At 40.3% G+C, this 18,845-nt stretch overlaps 1 protein-coding gene across 1 annotated transcript in view; it reads left to right on the plus strand.

Moving 5' to 3' along the window:
* C21H3orf20 (chromosome 21 C3orf20 homolog) overlaps positions 1–18,845 on the plus strand; it is a 97,578-nt gene that overhangs the window by 17,814 nt on the left and 60,919 nt on the right. The window contains exons 4-5 of the mRNA XM_070493803.1: positions 3,344–3,479; positions 4,479–4,763. Coding sequence (XP_070349904.1) covers positions 3,344–3,479; positions 4,479–4,763 — 421 coding nt within the window. The remainder of the gene's footprint in view (positions 1–3,343; positions 3,480–4,478; positions 4,764–18,845) is intronic.

An 18,845-nucleotide genomic window follows, 5' to 3' on the forward strand; every position in this document is an offset into this window, starting at 1 on the left:
CTAGCAAACAGAATTCAACAGCATATTAAAAGGATTATACACCATGACACCAGGTGGGATTTATTCCTGAAATGCAAGGATGGTTCAACATACATAAACTCAATCAATGTAATACAGCAGTTAACACAATGAAGGAAAAAACCCCCCACATGATCGTCTTAATTGCCACAGACAAAGCATTTGACAATTCAACACCCTTTCCTGATAAAAACACTCAACAAACTAAAAGTAGAAGGAAACTACCATCACATAATAAAAGTCGTATATGAAAAACCCACAGCAAACATCATATTCAATGGTGAAAGACTGAAAGCCTTTCCTCTAAGATCAGGAACAAAAGCAAGGATACCTGCTTTCACCATTTCTATTCAACATAATGCTAGAAGTTCTAGCCAGAGAAATTAGATAAGAAAAGGAATAAAATGCATCCACATTGGAAAGGAAGAATTAAAATTATCTCTGTTTGCAGATGATATGATCTTATATGTAGAAAACCCGAAAGATTCCATGAAGAAACTCTTAGAACTAGTAAATGAATTCAGCAAAGTAGCTGGATACAAACTCAACACACAAAAATCAGTTGCATTTCTATACACAAACAATGAACAAGCTGAAAAGGACACTACAAAAACAATTCCATTTACAATAGTATAAAAAGAATAAAACACTTAGGAATTAACTTAATCAAGGAGGCGAAAGACTTGTACGATGAAAACTATACAACATTGTTGAAAGAAATTAAAGAAGACAAATAAATGGAAGCATCCCATGTTCATGGATCGGAAGACTTAATATTGTTAACACATCAGTGCTATTCAGAGACAGCTACAGATTCAGTGCAATCCTTATCAAAATCCCAGTGATGTTTTTTGCAGAAATAGAAAAATTCATATGGAAACTCAGGGGACCCCCAAATAGCCAAAACAATCTTGAAAAAGAACCAGACTGGAGGACTCACACTTCTTGATTTCAAAACTGACTACAAATCTACAATAATCAAAGCAGTGTGGCATCGGCATTAAGACAGATGTATAAACCAGGAAATAGACTGGAGACCTCAAAAATAAATCTTTGCGTGTGTGGTCAAATTATTTTTGACAAGAGTGCCAGGAGAATTCAGTGGAGAAACGACAGTCTTTTCTACAAATGATGCTGGGAAACCTGTATATCCACATGCAAAAGAATGAAGTGGGTCCTTACCAACACCATATACAAAAATTAACTCAAAATGGATCAAGGACCTAAATATACGAAGTAAAACAATAAAACTCTTAGAAGAAAACATAGGATAAAAGCTTCGTCACCTTGGATTTGGTGATGATTTCTTGGATATGACACCAAAGGTACAGGCAACAAAAGAAAAAATAGACTAAAAATAGACTGCATGAACATTTTTAAAGTTTATGCATCAAAAGGCACTGTCCACAGAGTAGAAAGGCAGCCCACAGAATAGGAGAAAATATTTGCATATCATATATCTGATAAAGGATTGATACCCATAATATATAGAGAACTTCTAAAACTCAACCTGATTCAAATATGGGCGAAGGACTTGAATAGACATTTCTCCAAAGAAGATAAGCAAATGGCAATAAGCACAGGAAAAGATGCTCAACATCACTAATCATTAGGGAAAGGCAAGTCAAAACTACAACGAGATACTACCTCACCCCCGGTAGGATGTCTACTATCAAAAAAACAGAAAGCAACAAGAGCTGGAGAGGATGTAGGAGAAGTTGGAAACCTTGTGCACTGCGGGTGGGAAGGTAAATTGGTGCAGCCACCGTGGAAAACTCTACGGCAGTTCCTCAAAAGATTAAAAATGGAATTACCATAAGATCCAGAAATTCCACCTCTGGGTATATACTCAAAAGAATTGAGGGGCTGGTCCAGTGGCATAGTGGTTACATTCAAGCGCTCTACTTCAGCTGCCCAAGGTTCGTGGGTTTGGATCCTGGGCACAGACATACACACTGCTTGTCAGGCCATGCTGTGGCGGCATCCTGCATACAAAATAGAAGAAGATTGGCACAAATGTTAGCTTAGTGACAGTCTTCCTCAAGCAAAAAGAGGAAGATTGGCGACAGATGTTAGCTCAGGGCCAACCTTCCTCGCCAAAAAAAAAAAAAAATTGAAAGCATAATCTTGAAGAGATATTTGCACATCCATCTTCATAGCAGCATTATTCACAATAGCTCAAATGTGGAAGCAACCCAAGCATCCATCAGTGGATGAGTGCATCAAGAAAATGTGGTCTATACATGCAATAGAATATTACTAAGACTTAAAAAGGAAGGAAATTCTGATACATACTACAACATGGATGAAGCTTGAGGACATTATGCTGCATGAAATAAGCCGGTGACAAAAAGGCAAATGCTGTATGGTTCTACTTAGAGTAGTCAAAACTATAAAGCCAAAACGTAGAACAGTGGTTGCCACCAGGGCCCGGGGGGAGTGGAGAATGGAGAGTTATTGTTTAATGAGTAGAGAGTTTTAATTTTACAAGAAGAAAAGAGCTGTAGAGATGGATGGTGGTGATGGCTATACAACAATGTGAATGTATTTCATATGACTGAAGTGTACACTTAAAAATGATTAAGATGGTTGGGACCAGCCTGTGGCTGAGTGGTTAAGTTCGTGCACTCTGCTTTGGTGGCCCGGGGTTCCCCAGTTTGGATCCTGGGCGCTGACCTGGCATCGCTCATCAGGCCGTGCTGAGGTGGCGTCCCACATAGAAGAATTAGAAGGATATACTACAACTAGGACATACAACTATGTCCTAGGGAACTTTGGAGAGGAAAAAAAAAAAAAGGAAGATTGGCAACAGATGTTAGCTCAGGGCCAATCTTCCTCACCAAATAAATAAATAAATGATTAGGATGGTAAATTTTTATGTGTATTTTACCACAGTTATTTAAAAAAATTGCAGTGCAAGTCTCAATCGACACACTGCCCTCTGCAGAAGGCCTGAGATCAGCCAACGCCAGGGCAGTGCTGACCCCCTGGGACGTTTTGTCTTTGATCAGAGGTATCAGAAGGGAATCACTTCAGCGTCCGTGGCAGCCACGTCTGTGCTCTGCCCACTAGAACTAGTCCGGCAAACACAGCTGGATTCGCCACTCTGCACGGTCTGTTCCTGACGCAGGCTCAGTGGACTCACAGAGCGATGTCTCTGTTTCATGAGTGACCTGCCCGGGAAGCATAAACGATTCCCCAATTAGTTTGATTCTCAGGCGGTGCCGCTGTCCTGCTCTCCCCACCGCTCACCCTCGGGTGGACACAGCATCTGGGGAGACCATTTTCTAAAAGCCCTCCATAACGTCTTCATCTCCAATTACAGGGAAATTGAAAAATGTGGAAGAGCCCACCACACCGCCCCGCCACCGAGGCCCCGGGACCTCTGCCTCTGACAGCACCCAGCTCAGCGACCCCTGCCCCGAGGCCCGGGGGAAGCTGCAGGAGTTGTGTCGCCGTATGTGAGCACCTCAGTGGTGGGGGTGGATGGGAGAGGATGGCGTGGGCAGCAGTCGCCTGTGTGTGCCTGAAATCATGGAAGTGTCTGAGGGGAAGTCTCAGCTACCCAGGGCCCCCAATGACAGGGACAGGGGTGGCCGTCCCTCGCACGCATGCATGTCCCCGGTCCTTTCCCACTCACAGTCCTTTTCAGTCCTTACTACAACCTTATGGGGAAGAGGGGACGTGTGCCCATTTTGCTGATCAGGAAACTGAGGCAGCCCGAGCAGGAGGGTAAGGCATGGCGTGAGGTCCCACAGCTTGGTGGTCTTCGCTCTTCGCCTCCTCACCAGTGATGCCCCTTTGCGGAGCTTCTTACCGTTTGCAGCCTTTGTGCCCTGAATGTTTATTTCTTAACATAGTTTGTCAGATATTCTCCTGCGGAAAAGAGAAGCACCTCTGAAAACAAACTAAAAACAGTGACGTGGGTGATAAATGACATTTATGATTTGGCAGGTCCCCAAATCCTAGCAAGTTAGTCTGCATTTCTCCGAAGGCCCAGACCACGGGCTGTAAAGGATTTAAAACCTAGTCACATCTAAGCCGTGTATGTCTTGGGCTTCCTGGACCATTGAGTACTTTTGCAGCTACAGAACGCGGGTAGAGGGCAGCCACTCCGTGTGCCCCTTACTGTAACACTCTGGATGGGAGCTCTCTTTCCTGTAACCTCAGAACTGGGGAGGGAGCGAAGCCTCCAGCCCCCCAAGGCCCCGTTTCTGCACACACTCCTGCTCTATAGGTCCTCACCCCAGCACTGAAGGTGGAAATCCGGCGAGGACTGGGCTCAGAGGGGTCCCCTGAAATACTACCTTTAAGGATGAATGGGAACGGGGTGGGGACAGGGGTACTTTGGGGATGGGGAAATGGATGGGAGCCTTGGGAGCTGGGGCGGGGCTGGAGGGAGCCGCCCTGGTGAGTGAGAGCCAAGTGGCTAGAAGGTTTGTTGGTCTCCTTCCCTGCAGAGAAGCCGAGAGGGCCGCATGGAAAGAGAGGAATCTCTCCTACCCCGTGATCTTACGCAACTACAGGGCAAATATACCCTCTCATTCATTGACGGGCCTGAAAGGAGACGTTCAGCCCCTGAGCTCCCATCCCGCTCACCCTCTTGGTGCTCACACTTCCACTCCCGCCCCCCACCACCCTGCCTCCCACCATCCTCACTTCAACCGGCAGTCACAGGACATCAAGTCAGCCAAGAAGGTCAGCAAGTTGCATTACACTTTCTATGATGGGTCCTCCTTCGTTTAGTATCCTTTTATTTGGTGCCACCCTTTCTCCCCAGCAACTCCGCCCCTGAGAACTCCCAGGTTTGAAAAAGCCTCAGTATTTACTTTGGCTTTTATTTTGTTTTTTCCCCCAGTTATTTGACTGAGGTCATAATGGTTTATAACACTGTGTAATTTCAGGTGTACATTATTTATTTATCAGTTTCTGTATAGACTGCATTGTGCTCACTGCCAATAGTCTAGTTTTTATCTGTCACCATATAAATGTGCCCCTTTACCCCTTCGCCACCCCCAACTCCCTTCCCCTCTGGTGACCACTAATCTGTTCTTTTTCTCCATGTGTTTGTTTATCTTCCACAGATGAATGAAATCATGCACTGTTTGTCTTTCTCTGTTATTTCACTTAATGTAATACCCTCAAGGTTCATCCATGTTGTTGCAAATGGGACAATTTTGCCTTTTTTATGGCTGAAAAATATTCCATTGTATATATATACACCACATCTTCTCTATCTATTCATCAGTCGATAGGCACTTGGGTTGCTTCCACGTCTTGGCTATTGTGAATAATGCTGCAGTGAACATAGGGGTGACTAAGTCTCTTTGAATTGTTGATTTCAAGTTCTTTGATAAATACCCAGTGGTGGGATAGCTGGGTGATATGGTATTTCTGTTTTTAATTTTTTGATAAATCTCCATACTCTTTTCCACAGTGGCTGCACCAGTTTGCATTCCCAACAGCAGTGTAAGAGGATCCCCTTTTCTCCACACCCTCTCCAACATTTGTTATTTTTTGTCCTGTTAATTATAGCCATTCTAACAGGTGTAAGGTGATATCTCATGTAGTTTTTTTTTTTTTTAAGGAAGATTAGCCCTGAGCTAACATCTGCTGCCAATCCTCCTCTTTTTGCTGAGGAAGACTGGCCCTGAGCTAATATCCGTGCCCGTCTTCCTCTACTTTATATGTGGGACGCCTACCACAGCATGGCTTTGCCAAGCGGTGCCATGTCCACACCCGGGATCCGAACCGGTGAACCTGGGGCCGCCAAGAAGAGGAATTTGCAAACTTAACTGCTGTGCCCCCGGGCCAGCCCCTCATTGTGGTTTTGATTTGCATTTCCCTAGTAATAAGTGATGTTGAACATCTTTTCATGTGCCTGTTGGCCATCTATATAGCTTCTTAGCAAAAATGTCTGTTCAGATCCTCTGCCCATTTTTTGATTGGGTTGCTTGTTTTGTTTGTTTTTGAGTTGTATGAGATCTTTATATATTTTGGAAATTAACCCCTTATCAGATACATGATTTGCCAATATTTTCTCCCAGTTGGTGGGTTGTCTTTTCATTTTATTCCTGGTTTCCTTTGCCTTTCAAAAGTTTTTTCAGTCTGATATAGTCCCCTTTGTTTGTTTTTTCTTTCCCTTGCCTGAGCAGACATGGTTTTCGAAAAGATGCTGCTAAGACCAGTGTCAAAGAGTGTACTGCCTATATTTTCTTCTAGGAATTTTATGGTTTCACGTCTTACCTTCAAGTCTTTAATCCATTTTGAGTTAATTTTTGTGTCTGGTGTAAGATAATGGTCTACTTTCATTCTTTTGCATGTGGCTATCCAATTTTCCCAACACCATTTACTGAAGAGGCTTTCCTTTCTCCATTGTATGTTCTTGGCTCCTTTGTTGATGATTACCTGTCCATAGATGTGTGGTTTTATTTCTGGGCTTTCTGTTCTGTTCCATTGATCAGTGTGTCTGTTTTGTGCCAGTACCATGCTGTTTTGATTACTGTAGCTTTGTAGTACATTTTGAAGTCAGGGATAGTGATGCCTCCAGCTTTGTTCTTTTTTCTCAGGATTGCTTTGGCTGTTCTGCATCTTTTCTCCTTCCATACGTTTTAAGATTCTTTGTTCTATTTCTGTGAAGAATGTCATTGGGATTCTGATCAGGATTGCATTGAATCTGTGGATTGCATTTTAATTAGGTTTATTCTTCCAATCCGTGAGCATGGAATATGTCTCCATATCTTTACATCATCTTTGATTTCTTTCAACAATGTCTTATAGTTGTCAGTGTATAGGTCTTTCACCTCCTTGGTTAAGTTTATTCCTAGATATTTTATTCTTTTTGTTGCAATTGTAAATGGTATTGTATTCTTTTGTTTGTTTTTGTTTTTTAAAAATTTTAAAAATTGTGTTAACATTGGTTTATAACATTATATAAATTTCAGGTGTAGATCATTATATTTTGATTCCTGTGTAGATTACGTCATGTTGGCCACCCAAAGACTAATTGCAATCCATCATCACACACATGTGCCTAGTCACCCCTTTTGCCCTCCTGCCTACTCGCTTCCCCTCTGGTAACCACCAATCTAGTCTCTGTCTCTCTGTGATTGTTGTTTTTATCTTCGACTTATTAGTGAGATCATACAGTATTTGGCTTTTTCCCTCTGACTTATTCTGCTTAGCATAATACCTTCAATGTCTATCCGTGCTGTCACAAATGGCCAGATTTCGTCGTTTCTTATGGCTGAGTAGAATTCCATTGTGTGTATATACCACATCTTCTTTATCCATTCGTTCCTTGGTGGGCACTTAGGTTGCTCCCAAGTCTTGGTTATAGTGAATAATGCTGCAATGAATATGGGGTACATGTATCTTCATGTGTTCATGTTTTCATGTTTTTTGGATAAATACCCAGCAGTGGAATAGCTGGATGGTATGATAGTTGTATTCTTAATTTTTTGAGGAATCTCATTACTGTTTTCCAGAGTGACTGTACCAGTTTGCACTCCCACCAGCAGTGTACGAGGGTTCCCTCCTCTCCACATCCTCTCCAACACTTGTTGTTTCCTGACTTGTTAATTATAGCCATTCTGACGGGTGTGAGGTGATATCTCATTGTAGTTTTGATTTGCATTTCCCTGACAGTTAATGATGGTGAGCATCTTTCCATGTGCCCATTGACCATCTGTATATCTTCTTTGGAGAAATGTCTGTTCAGATGTTTTGCCCATTTTTAAATTTGATTATTAGTTTTTTTGTTGTTCAAATGTATGAGTTCTTCATATATTTTGGATATTAATCCCTTGTCAGATATGTGGTTTGCAAATATCTTCTCCTAATTGTTAGGTTGTCTTTTCCTTTTGTCGATGGTTTCCTTTGCTGTGCAGAAGCTTTTTAGTTTGATGTAATCCCATTTGTTTATTTTTTCTATTATTTCTCTTGCCCAGTCAGACATGGTACTTGAAAATATGCTGCTAAGACCAGTGTCAAAGAGTATACTGCCTGTATTTTCTTCTAGAAGTTTCATGGTTTTAGGTCTTATATTCAAGTCTTTAATCCATTTTGAGTTAATTTTTGTGTATGATGTAAGACAGTGGTCTACTTTCATTCTTTTGCTTGTGGCTGTCCAGTTTTCCCAGCACCATTTATTGAAGAGACTCCTTTCTCCATTGTATGTTCTTGGCTCTCTTGTCAAAAATTAGCTGTCCATAGATGTGTGGGTTTATTTCTGGGCTCTCGATTCTGTTCCATTGATCTGTGTGTCTGTTTTTGTGCCAGTACCATGCTGTTTTGGTTACTATAGCTTTGTAGCGTATTTTGAAATCAGGGATTGTGATGCCTCCGGCTTTGTTCTTTTTTCTCCGGGTTCCTTTGGCTATTTGGGGTCTTGTTCCATATAAATTTTAGGATTCTTTATTCTATTTCTGTGAAAAATGTTGTTGGAACTTTGATAGGGATTGCACTGAATCTGTAGATTGCTTTAGGAAGTATGAACATTTTAACTATGTTAATTCTTCCAATCCAAAAGCATAGAACATCTTCCCATTTCCTTGTGTTTTGAATTTCTTTCAACAATGTTTTCTAGTTTTCAGTGTACAGATCTTTCACCACTTTGGTTAAGTTTATTCCTAGGTGTTTTATTCTTTTTGTTGCGAGTGTAAATGGGATTGTATTCTTAATTTCTCTTTCTGCTACTTCGTTGTTAGTGTATAGAAATGCAACTGATTTTTGTATGTTGGTTTTGTATCCTGCAAATTTCCTGTGTTGATTATTTCTAAAAGTTTTTTGGTGCATTCTTTAGGACATAAAATCATGTCATCTGCAAATAGTGACAATTTCACTTCTTACTTTCCAGTTTGAAACCCTTTTATTTCTTCTTCTTGCCTGACTGCTCTGGCTAGGCCTCCCAACACTATGTTAAATGAGAGTGGTGACAGTGGGCATCCTTGTCTGGTTCCTGTTCTTAGAGGGATAGCTTTCAGTTTTTCTCCACTCAGAATGATATTAGCTGTGGGTTTGTCATATCTGACCTTTATTTTGTGGAGGTACTTTCCTTCTATACCCATTTTATTCAGAGTTTTTATCATAAATGGATGTTGGATGTTGTCAAATGCTTTCTCTGCGTCTATTGAGATGATCACGTGATGATTATTCTCTATTTTGTTAATGTGGTTTAGCAGATTAATTGATTTGCAGATGTTGAACCATCCCTGCACCCCTGGAATAAATCCTACTTGATCATGGTGTATGATCCTTTTGATGTATTGCTGTATTCGATTTGCCAATATTTTGTTGAGGATTTTTGCATCTATGTTCATCAGCGATGTTGGCCTGTAATTTTCTTTTTTTGTGTTGTCCTTGTCTGTTTTCGGTATCAGGGTGATGTTCACCTCATGGAATGAGTTAGGAAGTGTTCCATCTTCTTCAACTTTTTGGAATAATTTGAGAAGGATAGGTATTAAATCTTCTTTGATTGCTCAGTAGAATTCTTCAGAGAAGTCATCTGGTCCTGGACTTCTGTTTTAGCAGATTTTTTCTGACGTAGATTCACCCTTACCTAACATCTCTTGCCAATCTTCCTCTTTTTTTTTTTTTTTGCTTGAGGAAGATTAGCCCTGAGCTAACATTTGTGCCAGTCTTGCTCTATTTTTTGTGTGGGTTGCCACTACAGCATGGCTGATTAGCGGTGTAGGTCTGCACCCAGGGTCCAGACTGGTGAACCCAGGCTGCTGAAGCAGAGCATACAGAACTTAACCACTACGCCATGGGGCCTGCCCCTGGGAGGTTTTTGATTACTGTTTCAATCTCTTTACTTGTGATTGGTCTATTCAGAGTCTCTATTTCTTCTTGATTCAGTTTTGGGAGGTCTATGAGTCTAAAAATTTGTCCATTTCTTCTAGCTTATCCAATTTCTTGGCATGTAGTTTTTCATAGTATTCTCTTATCCTTTGTATTTCTGTAGTATCCCTTGTAATTTCCCCTCTTTCATTTCTAATTTTATTAATTTGAGCCTTCTCTCTTTTTTTCTTAGTGAGTCTGGCTAAGGTTTTGTCAACTTTGTTATCTTCTCCAAGAACCAGCCCTTAGTTTCATTGATCCTTTCTACTATTTTTGGGGGGGGGTCTCTATTTCATTTATTTCTGCTCTAATTTTTATTATTTCACTCCTTCTGCTGACTTTGGGCTTTGTTCTTTTTCTAGTTCTGTTAGGTGTAGTTTAAAATTACTTGAGATTTTTCTTGTTTGTTGAGGTGGGCCTGTATTTCTATGAATTTCCCTCTTAGAGCTGCCTTTGCTGCATCCCATAAGAGTTGGTATGTTGTATTTTCAGTTTCATTTCTCGCCAGGTAATTTTTGATTTCTCCTTTGATTTCTTCATTGATCTGATGGTTGTTCGGTAGCATGTTGTTTAGTCTTCACATATTTGTGACTTTTCCAGCTTTGTTCTAGTAGGTGATTTCTAGTTTCATAGTGTTGTGGTTGGAAAAGATGCTCGATATGATTCCAATCTTCTTGAATTTATTGAGGCTTGCCTTGTTTCCCAACATGTGGTCTATCTTTGAGAATGTTCCATGTGCACTTGAGAAGAATGTGTATTCTGCTGTTTTTGGATGGAATGTTCTATATATATCTATTAAGTCTCTCTGGTCTAAGTTTTCATTTAAATCCAGTATTGCCGCCTTGACTTTCTGTCTGGATGATCTATCCATCATTCTAAGTGAGGAGTTGAGGTCTCCTACTATTATTGTGTTGCTGTTAATTTCTCCTTTTAGATCTGTTAATAGTTGCTTTATGTACTTTGGTACTTTTATCATTATATACTGTCTCTCATTGCCTTCTTTATCTTGAAGTCTCCTTTGTCTGGTATAAGTATGGCAACATCTAGTTTCTTTTGCTTACCATTTGCTTGCAGTATCATCTCCCACGCCTTCACTCTGAGCCTGTTTGTCTTTAGAGCTGAGATGTGTTTCCTGGAGGTAGCATATTGTTGGATCTTGTTTTTAATCCATCCGGCCACTCTGTGTCTCTTGATTGGAGAATTCAATACATTTGCATTCAGAGTGATTATTGATATATGAGGGCTTAGTACTGCCATTTTATCTCTTGCTTTCTGGTTGTTCTGTATTTCCATTCTTTCTCTTCCATCATATTTCTGACTGCCATTTCAGTTTAGTGGTTCTCTGAGATGGTTTTCTCTTTATTTATGATTTGTGTCTCTGATTTTTTGTTTAGTGATTACCATGAGGTTTGTATAAAAGATCTCATAGATGAGATAGTTCATTTTCTGATAGCCTATCTCCATTAGCCTAAGCAGGTTCCATCCATTTCCTCTTTCCATTCTGAGTTATTGTTGTCACAAATTGTTTTGTGTTGTGAGTTTTTGACTATGTTGAAGTGTTTATAGTTATTAATTATGCTTTCCTTCCTTTTACCTTTTATATTATAATTAAGTGTTTGCTAACCTATTCTGATAGAGAGCTGCAATTTTCTGATTTTGTCTATTTATCTCCTTGCTCAAGGCTTTGTAAACCTTTGCCTTTTTGTTTCAGGTATGAGGGCATCCTTGATCATTTCTTGTAAGGGAGACCTAGTGGAAATGAATTCCCTCAGCTTTTGTTTATCTGGGAAAGCTTTTATTTCTCCATCATATGTGAAGGATAATTTCACTGGATAGAGTATTCTTGGCTGAAAGTTTTTGTCCTTCAGTATTTTGAATATATTGTTCCATTCTCCTAGGCTGTAAGGTTTCTGCTGAGAAATCTGCTGAAAGCCTGCTTGAGGTTCCTTTGTAGATTGTTCTCTTCTGCCTCCCTGCCCTTAATACTTTTTCTTTGTCCTTGACTTTTGGCAGTTTTACTACTATATGCCTTGGAGAAGGTCTTTTTACGTTGATGTGATTAGGAATTCTGTTGGCTTCATGTGCTTGTAAATCCAGTTCTTTCCTCAGGTTTGGGAAGTTCTCAGCTATTGTTTCCTTGAATGAGCTCTCTGCTCCTTTCTCCCTCGCTTCTCCCTCTGGAATATCTATAATCCTATGTTGCATTTCCTAATTGAGTTGGATATTTCTCAAAGAATTTCTTCATTTTTCTTAAGTTTTAGTTCTCTTTCCTCCTCTACCTGAAGCCTTTCTATATTTCTGTCCTCTAAATCACTAATTCTGTCCTCCATAATGTCAGCTCTGTTTTTTAAGGTTTCTAGATAGTTTTTTATCTTAGTCATTGTGTTCTTCATCTCCAGAATTTCTGTTTGGTTTTTTTTTTTCTTTCGAGTTTTGGTCTCTTTGGTGAAGTATTCCTTCTGCTCATTAATTTTATTCCTGAGGTCATTGAACTGTCTTTCTGAGTTTTTTGGTAACTCATTGAGTTTCTTCATGACAACTATTTTGAATTCTTGGTTGTTTAGATTTTAAATTTCTGTGACTTCAGGATTGGTTTCTGGAGACTTGTCATTTTCCCTCTGCTCTGAAGTCTTACTGTAGTTTTTCATCATGTTTGACGGACTAATCCTTTGCTGATGCATTTGTAGTAGTATCAGGTCACAGATTCCACCTCCCACCTCTGGGTTGGGGGCAGGAGCTTAGTTTTCTGAATCCACCGTGCCTGCTGAAAGCTGTGCCAGTTGGGCTCCTCTGCATTTGCCCACTGGCGATGGCCACTTAGTGGGTCACACGTGTACATGCAGGTGCTCTGGTGTGGGACCGCTGCCCTGCCTTGTGGGCAGTTCACCTGAGCTGCTGTGGTTGGTGGGGGCTTCTTTGCGGGAGCTGAGCCCCTCCACTTGGTGTGGAGCATTCCCACGGGCAGGGCTGCCAGTGCATCATGGGTGCTCTTGTGGGCCAGGCTTCAACTCCAAAAGTGAAAGCATTCACGCACATGCCTGCCTGCCCCTCGCCACATCCTCTTTCAGTCATGTGCTGGCTGCTGTGTGAGGACTCACAACCTAGATCACTGGCACTGGGGAGGGGCAGGGATCCGCACAGCTCCTTACACTGCTTCCCTGGGATCCAGCACCCCCACCTTCAGATGTATGACTGCGTGTACCTCTCAGACGTCCTATTGTGCTTTGTAGGGAATCCTCTGTTGGTTAATGAATGTCTGTTTAGTTGTAAATTAGAAGGGAGAGACTGAGGGAACAACTCACTCCACCATGATGGTGACATCACTCTCCTTTGGCTTTACAATTGACCAAAAATCTTGATGCCTGGTCCTCCAGGGTATGAAGATTTTATCCAGGTCAGAGAAGGCTCCCTTTGGAAAATGTGAGGGTGAGAAGCAAAGGATCGAGTAGTCACCTTGGACCCCTGTGTTCCTTGCAGGAGTCCTGTCAGCCCCTCCCCAACATGCCCTAGAGCTGGAACAGACCCCACATGCCCAACCCATTTGGCAGCAAGGCTCTGAGGCCAGAGAGAGTGAAGCATTATTCCAGGTTCTGCAGTCTGAGTTGGACGAGCCGTCAAAGAGGGAAGGACCCTAAGCTGTTCTTTCCTGTCTCTTCATTGTAAGAATGGGTGGTGTGACTCACTCAGTGTCACAAAAGGAATTTGGTGGCAGAATTTGGGTTCAGGGCTGCCTCACCTCCATTTAGGGCCCCTTCTCTGGCACCATTTTTATGCCTTTTAGGATTGTTTCCTCCAGCAGAGAACGGGATGGGGGGATGGGAGGGAACCTCATTTAATAATGAAGCCACTGAGTACTCAGTGTCCCCTACCTTTGAAGGAGAGGGCAGCTCACTGAGCTCTCAAACAGGCTGCCCAGGCAGCCCTGCCCAACAGCAGCCCCCCTTACTTCATTTGACTTCCTCTCCACTGAACTGGGAATTCAGAATTTAAGTGCCCTGTCAAAGGAGTCCTATTGTTTCTCTGACTGTAAATGAATCCATTCATCCCACTCTGCAGAGCCCTGCTTCCAGTGCTCCCTGTGACATTGAGCACAGCATGCTCGTTCCAGGGCAGCTGCTGCTCACTGTGGGTCGTGGGGCTCCCCCTCCCCCTTTTCTGACTCTTCCCTGTGTTGAATAGGATCATCTCCCCGAGCTCCTTCAAGCTGTGTCTGAATTATGTTACTATGGCAGGACCAGAGAGAGGGTGCACTAGCGTATGATCTTTGTTCTCTCACCTGCCTCAGAATCCTGAGGTCTGCCTGGGTGGGACCACCCCAAACCTGCAGGCCATGCTACTGGCATGCTTGATTCATACCCCAACAGTGATCACATCCTGGCAATTACTGCATTTCCTCTTTGGGAGTCCCAAGAGGCCTAGGTGTTCTAGCCCCAGTTCTTCTTGCTGACCCCATACAACTCGCTTCATCTCTCTGGGCCTGACTTCCTTCCATTATAAGATGAAGAAGTTGGAACCAGTGATCTTGAAGGAGAAATTCTGTGTTACTGTGTTCAAATGGCCAAAGCACATGTGCAGCTATTGGATGCTTCTTGAGCAGAGAAAATGTTTGGAAGACACTTCCCTCACCTCATGGCTTCCACAGAACCCTGGGCTCAGCAGTTGATTCTGTTTTCATGGAGACTGCTGGGCTAATCTCTCAGGTAGAAAGGATATATCTGTCCTTGGGATGCCAAAAAGCTCCAAGCCCTGATTGGTTTGCACTTGTCAGCATCAGACCCCACAACCATCCCAGAATTCATTTCATCTGGGTTGTCAGTGTCCCCTGGATGTCTTCCCTCAATCACACGTTCTCCCATCAAACTTCCCTCACATATATTCAGTGTTGGACAACTATCACCATGATCTAGTTCCAGGACTTTTGCACCTCCTCAAAAGGAAACCCCACACCTGTTAAGCAGTCACTCCTCATTTCTCCCTCCCCTGCGGTTTCTGGCAGCAGCTGCTCTGCTTTTTGCCTCCATCTATTCCAGGTATCTCATATAATATGCTGCCTTTTGTGTCTGTCTTCTTTCACCCAGCATAATGTTTTCAAGGTTCATCCACATTGTAGTCTGCATCAATAGTTCATTCATTTTTTTAAAATTTGAGTGAAATTCATATAACATAAAGTCAATCCTTTTAATTTGTACAATTCAGTGACATTTCATGCATTTACAATGTTGTGCAACAACCACATCTATCAAGTTCTGAAAGTTTTTCATTACCCCAAAAGAAAACCCTATATTCATTATGCAGTCATTTCCCATTTCCTTCCACCCTCAGGCCTTGCAAGCACCAGTCTGCTTTCTGTCTCTGTGGATTTGCCTATTCTGGACATCTCATGTAAGTGGGATCCCACAATATGTGACCTTTTTTGTCTGGCTTCTTTCACTTAGCATAATTAGTTTTCAAGGTTCCTACATGTTGTAGCATGTGTCACTACTTCATTCCTTTTTGTGGCTGAATAATATTCTATTGTGTGGATATGTATGCCACTTTAAAAAAAAATCCATTCCTTTATTTATGGGCATTAGGTTTTCCCCAGTATTTGGCTATTGTGACTAATGCTGCTATGAACATTCTTGTAAAAGTTTTTGTTTGCACACCTGTTAATTCTTTTGGGTATATACCTAGGAGTAGAATTACTGGGTCGTGTGGTAATTCTATGTTTAACTTATGGAGGAACCCTTATCACATACATGATTTTCAAACACGTTTTCCTATACTGTGGTGTGTTCTTTCACTCTCTTGGTAGCATCCTTTGGTGTAAAAAAGTTTTTCATTTTGATGAAATCCAATTTTTCTATTTGTTCTTTTGTTCCTTGTGCTTTGGGTTTCATAGCTGAGAAACCATTGCTTACCCCTATGTTTATTCTAAGAGGTTTATAGTTATAGCTCTTACATTTAGGTCTTTGATCCATTTTGAGTTGATTTTTGCATATGATGTGAGATAAGGGTCTAACTTCATTCTTTTGTATGTGACACCCAGTAGTCCCAGCACTGTTTGTTTTAAGAGACTATTCTTTCCCCCATTGAACAGTTTTTGCACCCTTGTTGAAAATCAATTGACCATAGGTGCATAGGTTTAATTTTGGATTCTATGATTCCATTGATCTATGTGTCTATTATTATGTTAGTACCACACTGTTTCAATTATCGTAGCTTTATAATAAGTGTTGAAATCAGAAAGTGTGAGTCCTTCAACTTTGTTCTTTTTTTCAAGATTATTTTGGTTATTTGGGGTCCCTTGCAATTCCACATGCATTTTAGGATGGGACTTTCCATTTCTGCAAAAAAGATGAGTGGGATTTTGATAGGGATTACATTGAAGCTGTAGATCGTTTTGGAGAGTATTGCCATTGACAATATTAGGTCTTCCAATCCATGAATAGCAGCAACAAATTATCTGAAATGCTTTATGAGCAACAACAATAAAAAAGCAATGAAGAAAAGGAAATGATGCCTCTTACAATAGCATCAAAAGAGATAACATACTTCGGAATAAACTTAACCAAGGAAGTGCAAGACTTGTACACTGAAAACTAAAAAATATTATTGAAATAAACGGAAGAAGTCTGAAATGAATGGAAAGACATCCCATGTGTGTCAGGGTCAACTAGTTTTTTTGTGTTGATCTTGTATCCTGTAGTTATGCTTTCATGTTTCTAAGAATTTGTTCTTTTCAACTAGGTTATCTAACTTGTAGACGTACAATTGTTCATATAGTTCTCTTATGATCTTTTTTCATTTTTGTAAGGTCAGTAGTAATGTCTCCACTTTCATTTCTGATTTTAGGAATTTAAGTCTTCCTTTTTTCTCAGTCAGTCTAGCTAAAGGTTTGTCAATTTTGTTGATCTTTTCAAAGAACCAACTTTTGGTTTTGCTGGTTATCTCTATTATTTTTCCATTCTCTATTTTATTTTTTCTGCTCTAGTCTTCATTATTTCCTTCTTTCTGCTAGCTTTACCTTTAATTTGCTCTTATTTTTATAATTCACTAAGGTAGAAGTTTGGGTTATTGATTTCAGATCTTTCTTCTCTTTTAATATGAGTATTTATAGCTATAAATTTCTCTCTGAGTACTGCTTTCACTTTATCCCATAGATTTTGATATGTTGGGTTTTTGTTTTCATTTGTCTCAAAATACTTTCCCCTTGTGATTTCTTCTTTAGCAATTGGTTGTTTAAGAGTGTGTCATTTAATTTCCACCTATTTATGAATTTTCCAAATTTCCTTCTGCCAGTGATTTCTAGTTTCTTTCTGTTTTTAGAGAAGATATTCTCTATGGTTCCAATCTTTTAAAATTTGTTAGACTTGCTTTATTGCCTGACATATTGTACATACTGGAGAATGATCCATGTGAACTTGAAAAGAATGTATATTCTGCTATTGTTGGGTGGAGCATTCTGTAGTTAGATCTAGTTGGTTTATGGTGTTCAAGTCCTCTGTTTCTTTATTGGTCTTCTATCTAGTTCTATCCTTATTGAATGTGAGGTAGTGAAATCTCCAACTCTTATTGTAGAACTATTTCTTCCTTTAATTCTGTCAATTTTTGCTTTGTATATTTTGGGGTTCTGTTGTTAGGTGTGTATATGTCTATAATTGTTAGATCTTCTTGGGGTATTGACCCTTTTCTCAATACATAGTGTTTTTGTTTGTCTCTTGTCAAAAAATTTTACTTAAAGTCTACTTTGTCTGACGTCAGTATATCCACCTCTGCTCTTGTTTGGTTACTGTTTGCGTGTAAGATCTTTTTCCACCTTTTTACTTTCAACCTAACTGTATCTTTGGATCTAAAGTGAGTCTCTTGTAGACACCATACAGTCAGATCATGTTTTGTTTGTTGTTTCTTTTAAATCCATTCTGTCAGTCTCTGACCTTTGATTGGACAGTTTAATCCATTTATATTTAAAGTAATTGCTGATATGGAAGGGCTGAATTCTGCCATTTTTCTATCTGTATTCTATATGTCTTATATCTTTTTTATTCCTCAGTTTCTCCATTACTGCATTCTTTTGTATTTAATTGATTTTTTTTGGTAGCAAGCCATTTGAATTCCCTTTTCATTTCCTTTTCTCAAAATTTTTTAGTTATTTTCTTAGTGGTTACCCTGGTATAATGGGTTGAGTAGTGTCTCCCAAAAATATGTGTTCCCCTGGAACCTCAGAATGTGACCATATTTGGGAATAGAGTCTTTGCAGAAATAATTATTAAGTTAAGATGTGGTCATATTGGATTAAGGTGGGCCCTAATTCAATGACTAGTATCCTTATAAGAAGAGAAAACTGAGACATACACAAAGGGAAGAAGGCTATGAGATGACCGAGGCGGAGATAGAATGATGCATCTACAAACCAAGGAATGCCAAAAATTTTTGGCAACCACCAGAAACTAGGAAGAAACAAGGAAGCATTTTTCCCTAGAGCCTCCAAGAGCACGGCCCTGTCAACACCTTGATTTCAGACTTGTAGCCTCCAGAACCATGAAAGAATATGTTTCTCTTGTTCAGGTCACCCAGTTTACTTATTTATGGCAGCCCCAAGAAAATAATACACTTTATTATTACAACTGACAACAAACTAGTTTGAATTAATACCAACTTAGCCTCAATAGTATACAGAACTCTGCTCCTCTATAGCTCCATTCCTTCTCCTGTGTGTCATTACAATCAGAAATTATATCTTTATATATCCATTGTGTGTCACTAACATAGATTTACAATGATTATTTTATACATTTGTTTTTTGAAATCCTATAGGAAAAAAAGAGAAACTATAAACCAAAAATACAATAATACTGGATTTTATATTTACTTATATAGTCACCTTTGCTGGTGTTCTTTTTTTCTGTGTATGACTTTGAATTGCTGCCTAGTGTCCTTTCATTTCAGCCTAAAGGACTCCCGTTAGCATTTTTGGTAAGGCAGGTCTACTAGTGATGAACTCCCTC

Source organism: Equus asinus, chromosome 21 (assembly GCF_041296235.1).
Source record: "Equus asinus isolate D_3611 breed Donkey chromosome 21, EquAss-T2T_v2, whole genome shotgun sequence".
Taxonomy (NCBI): domain Eukaryota; kingdom Metazoa; phylum Chordata; class Mammalia; order Perissodactyla; family Equidae; genus Equus; species Equus asinus.